The following is an 18,695-nucleotide window of genomic DNA, read 5'->3' as shown; positions in this document are numbered from 1 at the left end:
TAAACCCTTGTAGCAGAGCGCATCTCCTCATACATAGGACTATTGTATCTAGGGTAGACACTTTCCTCTTACTTTCGGGAACATCCTACTCTGTCTATGGAGCAGCTGTTCTTTCACCACTTTACTTTCTTAATAAACTTGCTTTTGCTTTGCACTGCAGACTCGCTCTGAATTCTTTCTTGCGCGAGATCGAACAACTCTCTCCTGGGGTCTGGATCAGGACCCCTTTCCTGTAGCAACCCTATCGCTCTTCTCCACGGCACGTTCACCTCACATTCCTAGAGCTTTAGGATTTACTCTGAGGGTTCATGTGCTTTGATTCTAAGGCAAAAGTGCATTTCCAAGTCTACTATCATTGAGGACCCGGCACGAGGTTTTTCCTCTTTATTTATTTTTATTTTTAATTTTTTTGAGACGGAGTTTCGCTCTTGTTGCCTAGGCTGGAGTGCAATGGTGCGATCTCAGCACACTGCAACCTCCGCCTCCCGGGTTCAAGCGATTCTCCTGTCTCAGCCTCCTGAGTAGCTGGGATTACAGGCGCCCGCCACTAGGCCCGGCTAATTTTTGGTATTTTTAGTAGACACGGGGTTTCACCATGTTGGCCAGGCTGGTCTCGAACTCCTGACCCGTCTCGAACTCCTAATCCACCCGCCTCGGTATCCCAAAGTGCTGGGATTACAGGCGTGAGCCACCGCGCCCGGCCGCTTTTTCCTCTTTAAAGAAAAAAAGATTATTTGAACTGTCCATCGTGGCAATGGAGAGGGATAGCCCTAGAGGACATGGCGGCTCATTATTATTATTATTATTACAGAACAATCTTAGACCCTGTCCGCACCCTGCACTCGAGGCCCCGCGACTCTCAGACCTCCAAGTAGGACTACAAAACAGAGGATTCTGGGGGAAGGAAGTGACGATCGGCGCAAAGCATGCTGGTCTCAGGCGGGCTCCGCTCAACGATCCTTCCTCAAAGCATGGTTGCTGAGTACCCAGTGTTGCGAGGAGTTTTTTAACTGGTATTTTTCTCGTTTGTCAGGGTTAAACGTTAAGTACCATTTGGTTTTGAGTACAGTGTTAGGTATCGTGTGGCTGCAGGACAGGACCAGAAATCTAAGCTCTAGAGCTGTAGCCGCTGCCCCCTTGTTTGTGCATCCTTCAAACAAATTTTAAGGGGCAGTTGTCATAAATCGGGGGTGCCTCTCGATGGCGGGATCCAGCGGAGACACAGAGCCAGAGAGCGCGTGGGTGGATATTAGGAGAGTTCTCTGCTTCATTTGAGGAGTGAGGTGAACTCCTTTGATCGATGGAAGGAAAAGCAGAGTTGAAGGGTTTGAGCATCATCTGCAGGCCAGAGTGAAAGCGATTTGGAATGTGGTTGTGGATCGGAATAGACCTGTGCCAGATGAATTTCCTCAGACTGCACCCGCGGCAAATCGGTGACCCCTCTGCTTTAGGCCGAATTGTACATATTAACTATTTTCCTTTTTCTGATAAAAATTCTCAAGCAGCCTTTACACGTGTTCTTTTCCCTAACTATAGTATCAGTTCCTATCAGTACATGCATTAATACTTAATTGTATTAAGTAACTTATTACGAACTTGAGGCAAATCACAGATGTTCTCTGTCTCTAGGATAGGATGGAGATTAGGGATAAGACATTTGCTTACGTGGAACATATATTAACCAGCACTGGTGGTGGTTTCAGATCTAGCCAGGTGGCAATCATGAGTGAATGGATGAAGAAAGGCCCCTTAGAATGGCAAGATTACATTTACAAAGAGGTCCGAGTGACAGCCAGTGAGAAGAATGAGTATAAAGGATGGGTTTTAACTACAGACCCAGTCTCTGCCAAGTGAGTATGCATCCTACTTGCCTGAAATCTTGACACCCCTTTGTGCTGCCTGTATCCTATAGACAAACTAAGAAAGCAGATAAATGAAAAGCTAATTATTAATATTTTCATATAAGAATTTTTTGTTTGAGACAGGGTTCTACTGTCAGCCAGGCTGGAATGCAGTGGCGAGATCTCGGCTCTTTGTAACCTCCACCTCGCAGGTTCAAGTGATTCTCCTGCCTTAGCCTCCTGAGTAGCTGGGACTACAGGCATTTGCCACACGTCTGGCTAATTTTTGTATTTTTTGTGGAGACGGGGCTTCGCCATGTTGCCCAGGTTGGTCTCAAACTCCTGAGCTCCAAGGATCTGCCCACCTTAGCGTCACAGAGTGCTGGCATTACAGGCTGAGTCACTGTACCCGGCCGACATATGAGAACTTAACTGCCTTTGAATCTAAATGCTGTTCTGACTATGGATTACCTTATCAGACCAGGCAACTTCATAGAAATTGGGCATAGAAATTATTCTTACTATATATATATATATATATATATATATATTTTTTTTTTTTTTTTTTTTTTTTTTTTTTTTTTGGAGGGGGGATGAAGTCTCACTCTGTTGCCCAGGCTGGAGTGGTGCAATTACGATCTTGGCTCACTGCAACTTCTGCCTCCCAGGTTCAAGTGATTCTCATGCCTCAGCCTCCCCAGTAGCTGGGGTTACACACATGTGCCAACATGCCCCACTAACTTTTTGTATTTTTAGTAGAGATGGGGTTTTGCTATGTTGGCCAGGCTGGTCTCAAACTCCTGACCTCAGGTGATCTGCCCACCTTGGCCTCCCAAAGTGCTAGGATCATAGGCTTGAGCCACCGTCCCCAGCCTATAATTTTGTTTATAAATACTTCACTATATCTCTTAAAAGAAAAGGACTTTAAGGCCTGGTATGGTGGCTCACGCCTGTAATCCCAGCACTTTGGGAGGCCGAGGCGGGTGGATCACGAGGTCAGGAGATCGAGACCATCCTGGCTAACATGGTGAAACCCCGTCTCTACTGAAAATACAAAAAAAATTAGCCGGGCGTGGTAGCAGGCGCCTGTAGTCCCAGCTACTCGGGAGGCTGGGGCAGGAGAATGGCATGAAGCTGGGAGGCAGAGCTTGCCGTGAGCTGAGATTGCGCCACCGCACTCTAGCCTGGACGACAGAGCGAGACTCCGTCTCAAAAAAAAAAAAAAAAAAAAAAAAAAAATATATAAGGACTTTAAATAAATATAACCACAAACACTTTTTTTTTTTTGAGATGGAGTCTCGCTGTGTTGCCCAGGCTGGAGTGCAGTGGTGTGATCTCAGTTCACTGCAACCTCCACCTTCCCAGTTCAAGTGATTCTCCTGCCTCAGGCTTAGCTGGGATTACAGGCGTGTATTTTTAGTAGAGATGGGGTTTCACCTTGTTAGCCAGGACGGTCTCCATTTCCTGACCTTACGATCCACCCACCTGACCTCCCAAAGTGCTGGAGTTATAGACGTGAGCCACCTCACCTGGCCTTTTTTTTTTGAGATGGAGCCTTGCTCTGTTGCCCAGGCTGGAGTTCAATGGCTCGATCTCGGCTCACCGCAATCTCTGCCTCCCGGATTCAAGTGATTCTCCTGCCTCAGCCTCCTGAGTAGCTGGGATTACAGACGTGTGCTACCACACCCGGCTAATTTTTGTATTTTTAGTAGAGATGGGGTTTCACCATGTTGGCCAGGCTGGCCTTTGAACTCCTTACCTCAAGTGATTTGCCCGCCTTGTCCTCCCAAAGTGCTGGGATTACAGGCGTGAGCCACCATGCCCGGCCTAGTTATTGTTTTTTTAACTCTAAAAGTTAAGTCTACCGTGCCTTCTTTTTTTTTTCCACGACAGAGTCTTGCTCAGGCTGGAGTGCAGTGGCACGATCTCGGCTCACTGCAACCTCTGCCTCCCAGGTTCAAGCAATTCTCTGCCTCTGCCTCCCAAGTAGCTGGGATTACAGGTTACTGCCACCACGCCCAGCTAATATTTGTATTTTTAGTAGGGATTGGGTTTCACCATCTTGGCCAGAGGTTGGTCTTGAACTCCTGACCTCGTGATCCACCCGTCTCGGCCTCCCAAAGTGCTGGGATTACAGGCGTGAGCCACCGCGCCTGGCTACCCTGCCTTCTTTTCTAATACACATTTAAGGCATTCATAACTTGTTTAATCCTTTAATTGTATCCCACAATGATTGGCTGTAGGCTGGGCAAAAAGTTTACCTATTTAGGATCCTTAGTGAATGTTTGTTGAATAAATGGAAGCATTCATTGGTGACAGGATTAATTTCAAACAGAGTAGAGTGTCATCTGTTATTTTAGTGACCTACTTGGGTTGATGATGCCTCTAAACTTACTTTTCCTCCAAAGTATCGTCCTTGTGAACTTCCTTGAAGATGGCAGCATGTCTGTGACCGGAATTATGGGACATGCTGTGCAGACTGTTGAAACTATGAATGAAGGGGACCATAGAGTGAGGGAGAAGCTGATGCATTTGTTCACGTCTGGAGACTGCAAAGCATACAGCCCAGAGGATCTGGAAGAGAGAAAGAACAGCCTAAAGAAATGGCTTGAGAAGAACCACATCCCCATCACTGAACAGGGAGATTCTCCAAGGACTCTCTGTGTGGCTGGGGTCCTGACTATAGACCCACCATATGGTCCAGAAAATTGCAGCAGCTCTAATGAGATTATTCTGTCACGTGTTCAGGATCTTATTGAAGGACATCTTACAGCTTCCCAATGAGAGGCCAGGAAGTGTGAACATACTGATAGAAAAAGACTATATTTTATCCCTCATAAAATGTTTTAAATGTAAATGTACATGACTGTGTGTGTGTATGTGTGTGTGTGTATAATTCTTTGTTGTTTTGGTAAAATCAGAGGAGTGGGTTATAAGTGCTAATTTCCTTGGGAAATTAATGAACTAGGGCAAGTATAGCATCCCATGCATAAAATTAGCACAGGGACATCAGAATTGTATGGGTCTTCTTTTTTCTTTTTTTCTTTTTTTTTGAGATGGAGTCTTGCTCTGTTGCCAGGCTTGAGTGCAGTGGCGCAATCTCAGCTCAGTGCAACCTCCGCCTCCCAGGTTCAGCCGATTCCCCTGCCTCAGCCTCTCCAGTAGCTGGGACTACAGGCGCGTGCCACCACTCCCAGCTAATTTTTTGTATTTTAGTAGAGATGGGGTTTCACCTGTATGGGTCTTTTCTTGTGATGGGGTTACACCCCCATTTTTGTTAGGCAAGAAAAGCATTTGGAAAAAATGTAACATGTTAGATTCAGTATAAAATATTATGGTAAGATCATGGTCTTGTTAAGTCTTTTCACTAACTGTATGTGTCTGTTTTTAAAAGATTTGTCTTGGCGGGGCGCGGTGGCTCACACCTGTAATCCCAGCACTTTGGGAGGCCGAGGCAGGTGGATCATGAGGTCAGGAGATCAAGACCATCCTGGCTAACACGGTGAAACCCCTTCTCTACTAAAAATACAAAAAAATTAGCCGAGCGTGGTGGCAGGCGCCTGTAGTCCCAGCTACTCAGGAGGCTGAGGCAGGAGAATGGCATGAACCCAGGAGGCAGAGCTTGCAGTGAGCCGAGATCGTGCCACTGCACTCTAGCCTGGGTGACAGAGCGAGACTCCGTCTCAAAAAAAAAAAAAAAATTATTGGAACACAGCATTACCTATTGAATTACAGTTTTCTGGTTTTTTTGTGGAGTTTTTGTTTTGGTTTTTGAGATGGAGTTTCACTCTTGTTCCCCAGGCTGGAGTGTAATAGTGCAATCTCGGCTTACCACAACCTCTGCCTCCCGGGTTCAAGCAATTCTCCTGCCTCAGCCTCCTGAGTAGCTGGGATTACAGGCATGCGCCACCATGCCCCACTAATTTTGTATTTTTTTAGTGGAGACGGGGTTTTTCCATGTTGGTCAGGCTGGTCTCAAACTCCCGACCTCAGGTGATCCGCCCGCCTCGGCCTCCCAAAGTTCTGAGATTACAGGTGTGAGCCACCGCGCCCGGCTGTTTTTTGTGGGGTTTTTGTTTGTTTGTTTGTTTTTGAGACAGAGTCTTGCTCTGTCACTCAGGCTGGAGTGCAGTGGCACAATCTCGGCTCACTGCAACCTCTGCCTCCTGAGTTCAAGCCGTTCTTCTGCCTCAGCCCCCCCAGTAGCTGGGATTACCAGGCACATAGCACCATGCCCAACTAATGTTTGTATTTTTAGTAGAGACAGGGTTTCACCATGTTGACCAGGCTAGTCTCGAACTCCTGACCTCATGATCTGCCCGCCGTGGCCTCCCAAAGTGCTGGGATTATAGGCATGAGAGCCTCCGTGCCTGGCTTTTTTTTTTTTTTTTTTTTTTTTTAAAGAGGGTCTTGATATATTGCCCAGGCTTGTCTTCAACTCCTGGGTTCAAGTGATCCTTCCACCTTGGCCTCCCAAAATGCTGGGATTATAGGTGTGAGCTGCCATGTCCAGCTGTAAGAAATATTTTAAAATATTTAGGCTTCAGGGCCTTTGAATACAGGCCCTGATAACATAGGTATTTTCCTGCATAGTTGTCTAATAACAAGATGGTATAGCCCAGTGCTTCTTGCACTTTAGCAAGCATCAGAATCAGCAAATATTTAGGTTTCAGGGCCTTTGAATACAGTCTGATAACATAGCTATTTTCCTGCATAGTTGTCTAATAACAAGATGGTATAGTCCAGTGCTTCCTGCATGTTGGCAAGCATCAGAATCAGCTGCAGGGCTTTTCAAAACAGATTGCTGGACCCTCCTCCCAACAGATTCTGATTCAGCAGTTCTAGTTGGGACCCAGGAATTTGCATTTCCAACAGACTCCCAGATAATGATGTTACCGTTCCCAGACCACACTTGCAGAAGCAGTTCAGAAACTTTAGGGGAACAGAAAGTTCCTCCCTCACGGCTTCAAAGTTCCATGATCCTGAAAGCAAAATTTAGCACACATCACCTTTCTCCTAGTGGCTAAGACTCTCCTGTTCAAACCCTGGATGTCTTCAGAAAGCAAATAGAAGGGGAATATGAACAGACTGAAGTCAGCAAGGAAATGACTCTGACAAGATGAGGGAGGCCTTTGAAAAGGAAGAAGCCAGCCGGGCGCGGTGGCTCACTCCTGTAATCCCAGCACTTTGGGAGGCCTAGGTGGGACGATCGCTTGAGGCCAGGATTCGTGACCATCCTGGGCAACATGGTGAAACCCTGTCTCTACTAAAAAAAAAAAAATAGCTGGGTGTGGTGGCGAGCGCCTATAATCCCAGCTACTCAGGAGGCTGAGGCACTCGCTTGAATCTGGAAGGTGGAGATTGCAGTGAGCCGAGATTGTACGCATTCCAGCCTGGGCAACAGAACGAGACTCTGTCTCAAAAAAAAAAAAAAAGCCATGTAGGAAATTATCCACAGCATCAATTGGACTTGATTTTGGCTCAGGGACCAGGCCCGGTGCCTTGATATTGGTAGATTTATTTGCCATCAGACTAATGAGCTGGGGACGTTGACTGTTTCCTGGCAACTGACTCCTCTGATTGTGTAAACAATTTGCCTGCAAACAAAACCTGAGTGCTTGAAAGGGTAAGTGATCCTGATCTGCCATAGAAACCTTCATGCTTAGGGAGTTTCCCTAGCTAATTCCTCAGCTAAGATTCTCCCCAGGAGTTTCACTCACCTGTTTCCAGTTCCTCCTTTGGGCTGTCAGCATCTGTGATTCCACATTCCCCAGAGGGAGATTCCTCCCCAAAGCTGGTTGTATTTACTGCCAGTCCTGGGCGGTAGCCAGGGCAGTCTTTGAACACATTATCAAGAATACTTTTTAAAATAAAAGGCTGTTTCGACTTCCACTGTGTGTTTTTTTGTCTCCTTGGAAGCAAAGTTTCCAATGTTTGCACTGATTTCTCACCATCCCCTTTTCATCTGATTTCCTAAGTCCACTTTTTTCTTCTAAAGATACTGAAGTTGATTTTTCCATGCACTTAGTTTTTTTTAAGTGACATTTAAAACATTCAATCAATTGTTTTAATTTGCTGAGAATTGATGAAAATTTCACAATCCTTTTTTTTTTTTTTAAGAGTCAAGGTCTTGCTCTGTCACCCAGGCTGGAGTGCAGTGGCGCGATTATAGTTCACTGCAGCCTCAAACTCCTGGCCTCAAGCAATACTCCCACCTCAGCCTCCTGAGTAACTAGGACTACAGGCACACACCACCCATGCAGCTAATTTTTTTTTTTTGAGACGGAGTCTTGCTCTGTTGCCCAGGCTGGAGTGCAGTGGCACGATCTCGGCTCACTGCAATCTCTGCCTCCCAGGTTCAAGTGATTCTCCTGCCTCAGCCTCCTGAGTACCTGGGAGTATAGGCGTGGACCACTACGCCCAGCTAATTTTTTGTATTTTTAGTAGAGACGGAGTTCCACCAAGTTGGCCAGGGTGGTCTAAAACTCCTGATCGACCCACCTCGGCCTCCCAAAGTTCTGGGGTTACAGGCATGAGCCACCACACCCGGCTCTCATTAAGTGTTTTTTCAAGCAAGAATAAAATTATTCCAGTACCCATACATGTTTTTCGCTTTTGCATATTAATATCCTTTAAAGATTTTTAGGTAATTGTAATCAATGTATATGCTTTTTTCTTTGTTTCTGTAGTCTTTATTTATTTATTTATTTATTTTTGAGATGGAGTTTTGCTCTTGTTGCCCAGGCTGGAGTGGAATGGTGAGATCTCGGCTCACCACAACCTCCGCCTCCCGGGTTCAAGTGATTCTCCTGCCTCAGCCTCCCAAGTAGCTGGGATTACAGGAATGCGCCACCATGCCCGGCTAATTTTTGTATTTTTTTAGTAGAGACGGGGTTTCTCCATGTTGGTCAGGCTGGTCTCAAACTCTTGACCTCCGGTGATCCGACTGCCTCGGCCTCCCAAAGTGCTAGGATTATAGGCATGAGCCACTGCACCCAGCCCATATTTTTTAAATAAAATTGTGATTACTTAGACTTTGCTGAGTTTTTTATTTTTAATTAATTTTTGATACAGAGTCTGGCTCTGTCACAGGGGTTGGAGTTTAATGGCAAAATCATAGGTCACTGCCACCGTGACTGCCTAGGTTCAAGCAATCCCGCCTTCAGGTGCAGGCCACCAAATGGGCTAATTTTTTTTTTTTTTTTTTTTTTTTTTGGCAAAGAGGAGGTCTGGTTGTGCTGCCCCGCCTGGTTTTGAACTTCTGGGCTCAAATGATCCTCCCTCCTCAGCCTCCCAAAGTGCTGGGATTACAGGCTTGAGGCACTAACCACACCCAGCCTTTGTTTTTGATGACACCCATTCTAGTTAAGTTGTGAAGCAGTATCTCCTTGTGGTTTCGTTTTGCATTTCCCTGGTGACTAAGGATATTGAGCATCTTTTCATGTGCATATTAAACCATTTGTTTATCTTCTTTGTTGAAACGTTTATTGAGATATTTTGCCTTTTTTTTTTTTTTTTTGCAACTTCTTCCAGGAAGGCACTAATTTTTAAAATAGGGTATTTACTGGCTGGGCGCAGAGGCTCACGCCTGTAATCCCAGCACTTTGGATAGGCCGAGGCGGGCGGATCACGAGGTCAAGAGATTGGGATCATCCTGGCCAACATGGTGAAACCCCGTCTCTACTAAAAACACAAAAATTAGCTGGGAATAGTGATGTGCGCCTGTAGTCCCAGCTACTCGGGAGGCTGAGGCAAGATAATCGCCTGAACCTGGGAGGCGGAGGTTGCAGTGAGCCAAGATCACGCCTCTCAAAAAAGAAGATAAGTGATTTGCAAATATTTTCTCCCAGCCTCTCTCATTTGTATGTTCTTAACGGTGCTTGTTTTTTGTTTGTTTGTTTGTTTTTGGAGACAGGGTCTCACCCAGTCACCTAGGTTGGAGTGGAGTGGCACGATCTCAGCTCACTGCAACCTCTACCTCCTGGGCTCCCACCTCTGCCTCCAGAGTAGCTGGGACTACGGGCGCCACCATGCCTGGCTAATTTTTACATTTTTCTTTTTTTAGAGACAGGGTCTCCCTATGTTGCCAGGGCTGCTATGGAACACCTGGGCTCAAGCAGTCCTCCCACCACAGTCTCTCTAGTAGCTGGAACCACAGGCACACCCACCATGCCCAGTTAATTAAAAAGTTTTTTTTTTTTGGTAGAGGAAGGGTCTTACTATGTTTCCCAGGATGGTCTGGAACTTCTGAGCTCGGCCTCTCAAAGTGCTGGGATTACAGGCATGAGCCACAGAGCGCCGCCTGAGAAAGTCTTAAAAAGCACAATTAAGAGACTTGGTTGAATCCCTTAGCTCCCTTTTAATTTCAACAGACATCCATACTCTTCAGACCCTTCTGGAGGCTAAATTATGGTCCAGATTGAATTATTCAAATAACTTGAACCTGGGAGGTGGCGGTTGCAGTGAGTCAAGATCACACCACTGCACTCCGGCTTGGGCGACAGAGTGAAACTCTGTCTCAAAAAAAAAAAAAGTATTCAAATAAACTTTAGTTCTCTGTTCTCATGTATCCCTATTTATCTTTGTATTCTGAGTTCCTAACAGGGTGACTGACACATAGCACTTCTTTAAAATATGTTAAATTGAAATTTTAAGGCCAGGTGCAGTGACTCACACCTATAATCCCAGCACTTAGGGAGGCCGAGGCGGGTGGATCAATTGAGGCCAGCAGTTCTGGCCAACGTGGTGAAACCCCATCTCTACAAAAAAATACAAAAATTAGCTGGGCGTAGTGGCTCACGCGTGTAATCTCAGCTACTCGGGAGGCTGAGGCATGAGAATCACTTGAACCTGGGAGGTGGAGGTTGCAATGAGCTGAGATTGTGCCACTGCACTCTAGCCTGGGCAACAGAGCAAGACACTGTGTAGAAAGAAAGAGAGGGAAGGAGGGAGCGAAATAAATTATAAGCATAAACATGGAGGGCATTTTTGCAACCCCAATATGGGTTTCGAACTAGCCAAGTGGCAAACATTAGGTATAAACTGGACAATTGGATTTTTTTTTTTTTTTTTTTTTAGATGGAGTTTCACTCTTGTTGCCCAGGCTGGAGTGCGATGGCGTGATTTCAGCTCACCGCAACCTCCGCCTCCCAGGTTCAAGCAATTCTCCTGTCCCAGCCTCCCGAATAGCTGGGATTACAGGCATGCACCACCACGCCCAGCTAATTTTGTATTTTTGGTAGAGATGGGGTTTCTCCATGTTGGTTAGGCTGGTCTCAAACTCCTGACCTCAGGTGATCAGCCTGCCTCGGCCTCCAAAAGTGCTGGGATTATAGGCGTGAGCCACCGCGCCTGGTGGCTTTCTTGTTAACTAATCAGATTTCATGCTTCAGTTAATTCAGTCTTAGTCATGCTTATTGTAAAAAAGGATGGTATAAATATTTATGAGCTAGAAGTAATAGCAAGAGCTGGAGTTTGAATGGGAAGGTGCACAGGTGAATTTCAGAGACAGAAGGGCAGCATTAACAGAAACGTTTCTAATTACTAATTGTTTTGCTCTTGGTCTATAATCAGTGGATGAGTTTCTTTACCACATGGGATAGTCCCTTGGTGCCCATCCTATAGCATGGCTCCTGATTTGTAAAGACATCTGTCTTCTAAGGAGCATAGCATGTCTTTGCTGTTCTGTCTGGTAATCTTACTAATAATCAAGTCCTAAAACAAACGGATTTTTCCAGTTCACGCTATAGGAGAAGGGTTACTGAGCCTAGGAACTAAAGTTTTTAATCAGGCTCACTTTAAACATCCTACAGTCAGCCAGGTGCGGTGGCTCATGCCTATAATCCCAGCACTTTGGGAGACCAAGGCGGGTGGATCACCTGAGATCAGGAATTCGAGACCAGCGTGATCAGCATGGTGAAACCCCGTCTCTACTAAAAATTAGCCAGGTGGTAATTAGCGTGGTGGTGAGTGCCTGTAATCCCAGCTACTCGGGAGGCTGAGGCAGGAAAATTGCTTGAACCCAGGAGGCGGAGGTTGCAGTGAGCTGAGATCATGCCATTGCACTCCAGCCTGGGTGACACAGTGACACTCCTTTTCAAAGAAAACAAACAAAAAACAACAAAAAAACAAAAAAAATTCTACATTCATAACCCTCTAGAGTCATATACTTTAAAACAAAACAGGCTGGGTGCAGTGGCTCAAGCCTGTAATCCCAGCACTTTGGGAGGCTGAGGCGGGTGGATCACGAGTTCAGGAGATGGAGACCATCCTGGCTAACACGGTGAAACCCCGTCTCTACTAAAAATACAAAAAAATTAGGTGTGCGTGGTGGTGGGCGCCTGTAGTCCCAGCTACTTGGGAGGCTGAGGCCGGAGAATGGCGTGAACCCGGGAGGCAGAGCTTGCAGTGAGCAGAGATCACGCCACTGCACTCCAGCCTGGGCGACAGAGCAAGACTCTGCCTCAAAAAAAACAAAACAAAATAACAAAACAGGCCGGGCGCGGTGGCTCACGCCTGTAATCCCAGCACTTTGGGAGGCCGAGGCGGGCGGATCACGAGGTCAGAAGATCAAGCCCACCCTGGCCAACATGGTGAAACCCCGTCTCTACTAAAAATACAAAAAAAAAATTAGCTAGGTGTGGTGGCGGGCGCCTGTAGTCCCAAATACTCAGGAGGCTGTGGGAGGAGAATGGCGTGAACCCGGGAGGCGGAGCTTGTAGTGAGCCGAGATTGTGCCACTGCACTCCAGCCTGGGCGACAGAGCGAGACTCCGACTCAAAAAAAAAAAAAAAAAAGCATATTGGCCAAAGTCGACTAGGTTGGACTTTGTTCAAAGATAAGGTAACAGGGTGTGTGTGTGTGTGCATGGGTGTGTTTTAAACATTTTAATGTGGGCCCAAGTGTGATAACTTGAATTTTGTAGTGCAGAGGTTTAGCAGTGGTAGCATTCACATACAAGTCATGTCTTCACATTTTCAAAATAAGTGATTCTGGCCAGGCGCGGTGGCTCATGCCTGTAATCCCAGCACTTTGGGAGGCCGAGGCAGGCAGATAACCTGAGGTCAGGAGTTTGAGACCAGCCTGGCCAACATGGTGAAACCCCATCTCTACTAAAAATATAAAAATTAGCCGGGCATGCTGGCAGGTGCCTGTAGTCCCAGCTACTCAGGAGGCTGAGGCAGAAGAATTGCTTAAACCCAGGAGGCAGAGGTTGCAGTGAGCTGAGATTGCTCCATTACACTCCAGCCTGGGTGACAAGAGTGAGACTCCATCTCAAAAACAAAAACAAAAGAAAAGTGATTTTTTTGGTAAAAAGCCAAAACAATATTTAATGGTAGAACATGTTTTTAAAGTAAATGTATCCCTATTCATCTGTGCCAGGCTTTTCTCATTTGTACATATAATTTCTTCAAATTCTTAAGTACTCAGAATTCTTGATAACAACACAATGTACACACAAGCTCTTATTCACACAGTACATATTTATTAGAGTTGATTTGGCAGAGATTTTCACTTTATTTTTATTTTATTTTTTTTTGAGACAGTCTTGCTCTGTTGCCCAGGCTGGAGTACAGTGGCACGATCTCTGCTCACTGCAAACTCTGCCTCCTGGGTTCAGGCAATTCTCCTGCCTCAGCCTCCTGAGTAGCTGGGATTACAGGCGTGTGCCACCATACCTGGCTAATTTTTTTTTGTATTTTTAGTAGAGACAGAGTTTCACCATGTTGGCCAGGCTGGTCTCGAACTCCTGACCTCAGGTGATGCACCGGCCTCGGCCTCCCAAATTGCTGGGATTACAGGCATGAGCCACTGTGCCCAGCCGAGATTTTCACTTTCTGTAGTTCAAAATATATTTTCATTTTCAGAGATGTCTATGGGCATAATTTACACCTAATAGCTATTAGACTTTGTTAGTGATTACTTATCTCATTTTGTTTAAAGCAAGGTTTTCTTCACCTTGGCTATATTGACATTTTGGACTGAGTAATTTTTTCTTTGGGTATCCTGTGCCTTGTGGGATATTTAGCAGCATCCCAGGCCTCTAAGCACTAGATGCCAGTAGCACCTCCCACCCCACAAGCTGTGAAAACCAACAATGTCTTTGGACATTGCCAAATGTTTCCTGCCCCCTCAAAACTGCCCCCATTTGAGAACCATTTGTTTAAAACAAATAAGAACTACATTGAGCCGGGTACAGAGGCTCAAGCCTATAATCCCAGTACTTTGGGAGGCAGAGGTGGGTGGATTGCTTGAGCCCATGAGTTGGAGACCGGCCTAGGCAACAGCAAAACCCCGTCTCTACTAAAAGTACAAAAAAAAAAAAAAAATTAGCCCAGCATCGTGGCGCATGCCTGTAATCCCACCTACTAGGGAGGCTGAGGTGGGAGGATCACTTGAGCCTGAGAGGCAGAGATTGCACTACTGCACTCCAGCCTGGCCTACAGAGCAAGACCCTGTCTCAAAAAACAGAAAAATAAAAGAACCCCTACATTGTCTGCCAGGTGAGGAAACTTCTTTATACTCTTTGTACAGGATAGGGCCCCATATTTGTTAATCTCTATGGACAAATAAAGTCTTATTTGAAAGGTTAACAGGCATTGTTGTTAAAATACATTTCAAACTCAAGGATGGACCAGCCTGGGCAACATGGTGAAACCCCAACTCTACAAAAAGTACAAAAAATTAGTTGGGCATGGTGGCACATGTCTGTAGTCCCAGCTGCTCCAGAGGCTCAGGCAGGAGGATCCCCTGGGCCCAGGGAGGTTGAGGCTGCAGTGAGTGGTGATCGTACCACTGCACTCCAGTGGCATTGGTGTGAGACCTTGTCTCAAAAAAAAAAAAAAAAGAGGAACCAAAGGATGGAATGAAGCAACACTTCCTCAAAGTGGAATCTCAGGACATAAATGGACCTTCTTGGCTGCTATTCTGTCTTTTATTATTATTTTCTTTTTGTCCACCTGAACATTCATGTCTTTTATGAGGAATAAAATGTTCATGTTTTTTCTAAGGAAGAAAACCAGACATGGATAATCTCTATAGTATAAATTCATTCAACATAGAAGAAAAATAACTCCTTCAGGCCATTTTCAGTAAAACCTAGGATGGAGAAGGTAGCAGTAACTGCATTTTCTGAATAAAGGAATAATTAATGACACCTCACTGAAATGCTCTTGCTGAGAATGTTTATTAAATAATAATAATATATTATGATGATTATTATTATTATTTGAGACAGAGTCTTGCTCTGTTGTCCAGGCTGGAGTGCAGTGGCACAATCTCGGCTCACTGCAACCTCTGCCTCCCGGGTTCAAGTGATTCTCCTGCCTCAGCCTCCTGAGTAACTGGGACAACAGGTGCGTACCACCACGCCCGGCTAATTTTTAAAATATTTTTAGTAGAGACGGGGTTTCACCATATTGGCTACGCTGTGCCTAGCCTCCTGACCTCGTGATCCACCTGCCTCGGCCTCCCAAAATGTTGGGATAGCAAGCGTGAGCCACCGCACCCGACCCAATTATATATTATTATAACTGACTTCTCAATATTGTGTTTGTAGCATATCAGGGATCATTTTAAACACTGATTTTCATTGCTAGTAGTTATGAGATCGGGCTGAATTTCTAAGACCACCCCTTAGAAGTTGGTTTTCCAACAAATGCCTCATAATGGTTTTTGTTGCCATTTCTCTCCTAAAAAATTCAAAGAGGTGAAAAAATCTAGGTGACTAGATTCTAAGCCATCCCTTATCATAGCTGTCTCAACTGGAGCCCTGTGTCCTGGCTTATTTAGTCAATTAGCCAGGCATGAACTGACTCAGGAGCAGCTCCGGGGCTAGCCTAGATGGGGCAAAGAGGCTGAACTATCTGGGGGAACAGGTTGTTCATGTTTTGGTTGCTGCCCTGTATCTTTTTTGTTTGTTTGGTTGTTTGGGACAGGATCTTGCTCTGTCACCCAGGCTAGAGTGCTGTGGCACAATCACGACTCACTGCAGCCTCAACCTCCTAGGCTCCAGGTGATCCCCCTGCCTCAGCCTCCCCAAGTAGCTGGGACTACAGGCACACACCACCATGCCTGGCTAATTTTTTTTGTATTTTTTGTAGGGACAGGGCCTCCCTATGTCATCCAGGCTGGTCTCGAACTTCTGGGCTCAAGCAATCCTCCCGCTTCAGCCTCCCCAAATGCTGGGATTACAGGCTTGAGCCACCATGCCTGGCTGTCCTGCATTTTTATGAAACAACACCATGGCCAACATGGTGAAACCCTGTCTCTACTAAAGATACAAAAATTAGCCAGGCATGGTGGCGCGCGCCTGTAATCCCAGCTACTCAGGAGGCTGGGGCAGGAGAATCACTTGAACCTGGGAGGTGGGGGTTACAGTGAGCCAAGATGGTGTCATTGCACTCCAGCCTGGGCGACAGGGCGAGATTCCATCTCAAAAAAAATAAAATAAATAAAATATTTGTTTTACTTCTATTGGAATCTAGCAAGGGAACAATATTAATAAAATACTTGCTGTGAAATGAATCTGCTCTTCTATTTTGTACTATGACTAATTGGGAAGATCTTAGGAAATGAGATGAGCTAAGCATTCTGATCGAAGGGGTCAAAGGCTGACAAAGCATGAGCTTTGTCTTCTTCCTCCTTGAGTTCCATATCAGATTATTAACAACTCAAACTCCCTGGCAAGTAATGAACTTTGATCTTTATCCTCCTATTTAATATTATCTGAGCAGCTTAATTTAGATAAAACTAAGCCTAGCATGTGGATCTGTAGGCATATGGTAATGTTAGTTCCTTTTCCTTTCTGGGCAATGGTTTGAACATGGTCCTAAGAGGTTAACATAAAATAAGATTTTGTGGGCTGGGCACAGTGCCTCATGCCTGTAATCCCAGCGCTTTGGGAGGCCAAAGCGGGCAGATCACCTGAGGACAGGAGTTCAAGATCAGCCTGGCCAACATGGTGAAACCCAGTCTCTACTAAAAATACAAAAATTAGCCGGGCATGATTGTATGCACCTGTAATCCCAGCTACTCAGGAGGCTGAGGCAGGAGAATCAATTGAACCCGGGAGGTGGAGGTTGCAGTGAGCCAAGACTGCGCCACTGCACTCTACCCTGGGTGACACAGCGAGACTCCGTCTCAGGAAAAAAAAAAAAAAAATCTTGTGAAAGCAATTTGTAAAATTAAAATACAGCAAATGTAAGGCATTAAGACTGAGGATGTGATTTTTCAGGTGCAGCCCAGGCTGGCTCTGTGGGGACTCCAGTCTGTGTTGTGTTTTCTTGATTGCAAGGCCCATAGCAGGTGAACTTGGGGCATCACACTATTGAGGTTGTCTCGTGGATGTCACTCAGTTGCCACATAAATAATGAATTCCTGGAGGCAGCAGAATATGCTCATACTGCATTATGCTTGAACAAGCCTAGGCAGAGGTTGGCTTTTTCCTCCTAAATCACACGGGAATTAAGCATAATTCCTCTGGCTTATTTTCCCCCACATGCAGGGGTAAAGTTTGCTTAAAATACTCTGCTAGTTAATAAATACAAGGCTAGTTGTTGTTTTCAGAAGTTAGATCTTGGTCACGAATCTGTGTCAGTCAATACTTGCATGATCACAGTACAGAGGTGCCCTAAATGGAAACAACGTGGAAACAGCTCATTCAGTTTGTTGTCAGAGCAATAGTTTCAGACTGTTCCAGAGTGATAAGCTTCTTCTATGTCTTTTGGTCCCATAAATGTAAAGCGATGGAATGACTGGGTGAACAGCTAACCGTGATGAATCATTAACATGGAGAGACTTTCTGCTGTTTCTAAGCTGTCACCTCTAAAATTATTTATCAAAGACATTGGTCTTAGATGAGATTTGTAGCCAATCACTTATACCTAAGGGGCTTTAAAATCTTACAAGTTTTAATCATTTGTTTATCAAAGAGCAGAAGGAATCTGCACTTTGGGAGGCTGAGGCAGGTGGATCACAAGGTCAGGAGTTCAAGACCAGCCTGGCCAAGATGGTGAAACCCTGTCTCTACTAAAAAGACAAAAAAATTAACCAGGCATGGTGGCAGGTGCCTGTAATCCCAGATACTCAGGAGGCTGAGGCAAGAGAATTGCTTGAACCCGGGGGTGGAGGTTGCAGTGAGCCGAGATTGTGTCAGCCTGGGTGACACAGTGAGACTCCGTCTCAAGAAAAAAAAAAAAAAATCCTTGAAACACTATACTGCATTCTGATCTTTCTTTCTTTTTTTTAAGACAGAGTTTCGCTCTTATTGCCCAGGATGTAGTGCAATGGTGCGATCTTGGCTCACTGCAACCTCCGCCTCCTGGGTTCAAGTGATTCTCCTGCCTCAGCCTTCCAAATAGTTGGGATCACAGCATGTGCTACCATGCCCAGCTAATTTTGTAGTTTTAGTAGAGATGGGGTTTCACCATGTTGGTCAGGCTGATCTCAAACTCCTGACCTCAAGTGGTCCACCCACCTCGGCCTCCCAACGTGCTGGGATTACAGGCGTGAGCCACCATGCCCGGCCTGCATTCTGATCTTTCATCATAAATAAGTAATTCTATTTCATTTCTTATTTCATTATTTTAAAAATGAGCTTAAGAAGTTTAGTCTTTGGGGCGAGGATATTCTTACTCAATGCGTTATGTCAAGGCTTCCCAACCTTTATCACATTCTGGCACATCTATACCATGACAGTATTCGTGCATCTATATGTGGTTGGAAGTGACCATTCAAGAGCTGGCTTTCCCGAGGGAATCAATTTCACTGGGTGGAAAGTTTTGCTGTTAATTATCTCCCAGCTGAGTGCTCTGGGGCAAACCTGTGTTAAATGCTGCAGGCCCACTTGGGCAG

General features: G+C 45.5%; 1 protein-coding gene across 1 annotated transcript; it reads left to right on the top strand.

The window, feature by feature from the left end:
• Window positions 1-897: 897 nt before the first annotated feature.
• On the top strand, window positions 898-4,698 carry GEMIN6 (gem nuclear organelle associated protein 6). Its single transcript, XM_004029110.5, has 3 exons — window positions 898-1,013; window positions 1,704-1,850; window positions 4,250-4,698. The coding sequence occupies exons 2-3, from the start codon at window positions 1,723-1,725 to the stop codon at window positions 4,623-4,625; spliced, it is 504 nt and encodes a 167-aa protein (XP_004029159.1). The 5' UTR covers window positions 898-1,013; window positions 1,704-1,722; the 3' UTR covers window positions 4,626-4,698.
• The last annotated feature ends 13,997 nt before the right edge of the window (window positions 4,699-18,695 follow it).

Source organism: Gorilla gorilla, chromosome 12, assembly GCF_029281585.2.
Source record: "Gorilla gorilla gorilla isolate KB3781 chromosome 12, NHGRI_mGorGor1-v2.1_pri, whole genome shotgun sequence".
Taxonomy (NCBI): Eukaryota; Metazoa; Chordata; class Mammalia; order Primates; family Hominidae; genus Gorilla; species Gorilla gorilla.
This window is presented reverse-complemented; position numbering and strand designations above follow the sequence as displayed.

Excerpts from the sequence above, each read along its gene's own strand:
- GEMIN6 (XM_004029110.5), top strand. The coding sequence starts at position 1,723 with ATGAGTGAATGGATGAAGAAAGGCCCCTTAGAATGGCAAGATTACATT. Across the intron at positions 1,851-4,249 it reads ACAGACCCAGTCTCTGCCAA|TATCGTCCTTGTGAACTTCC; the intron begins GTGAGTATGCAT and ends TTTCCTCCAAAG.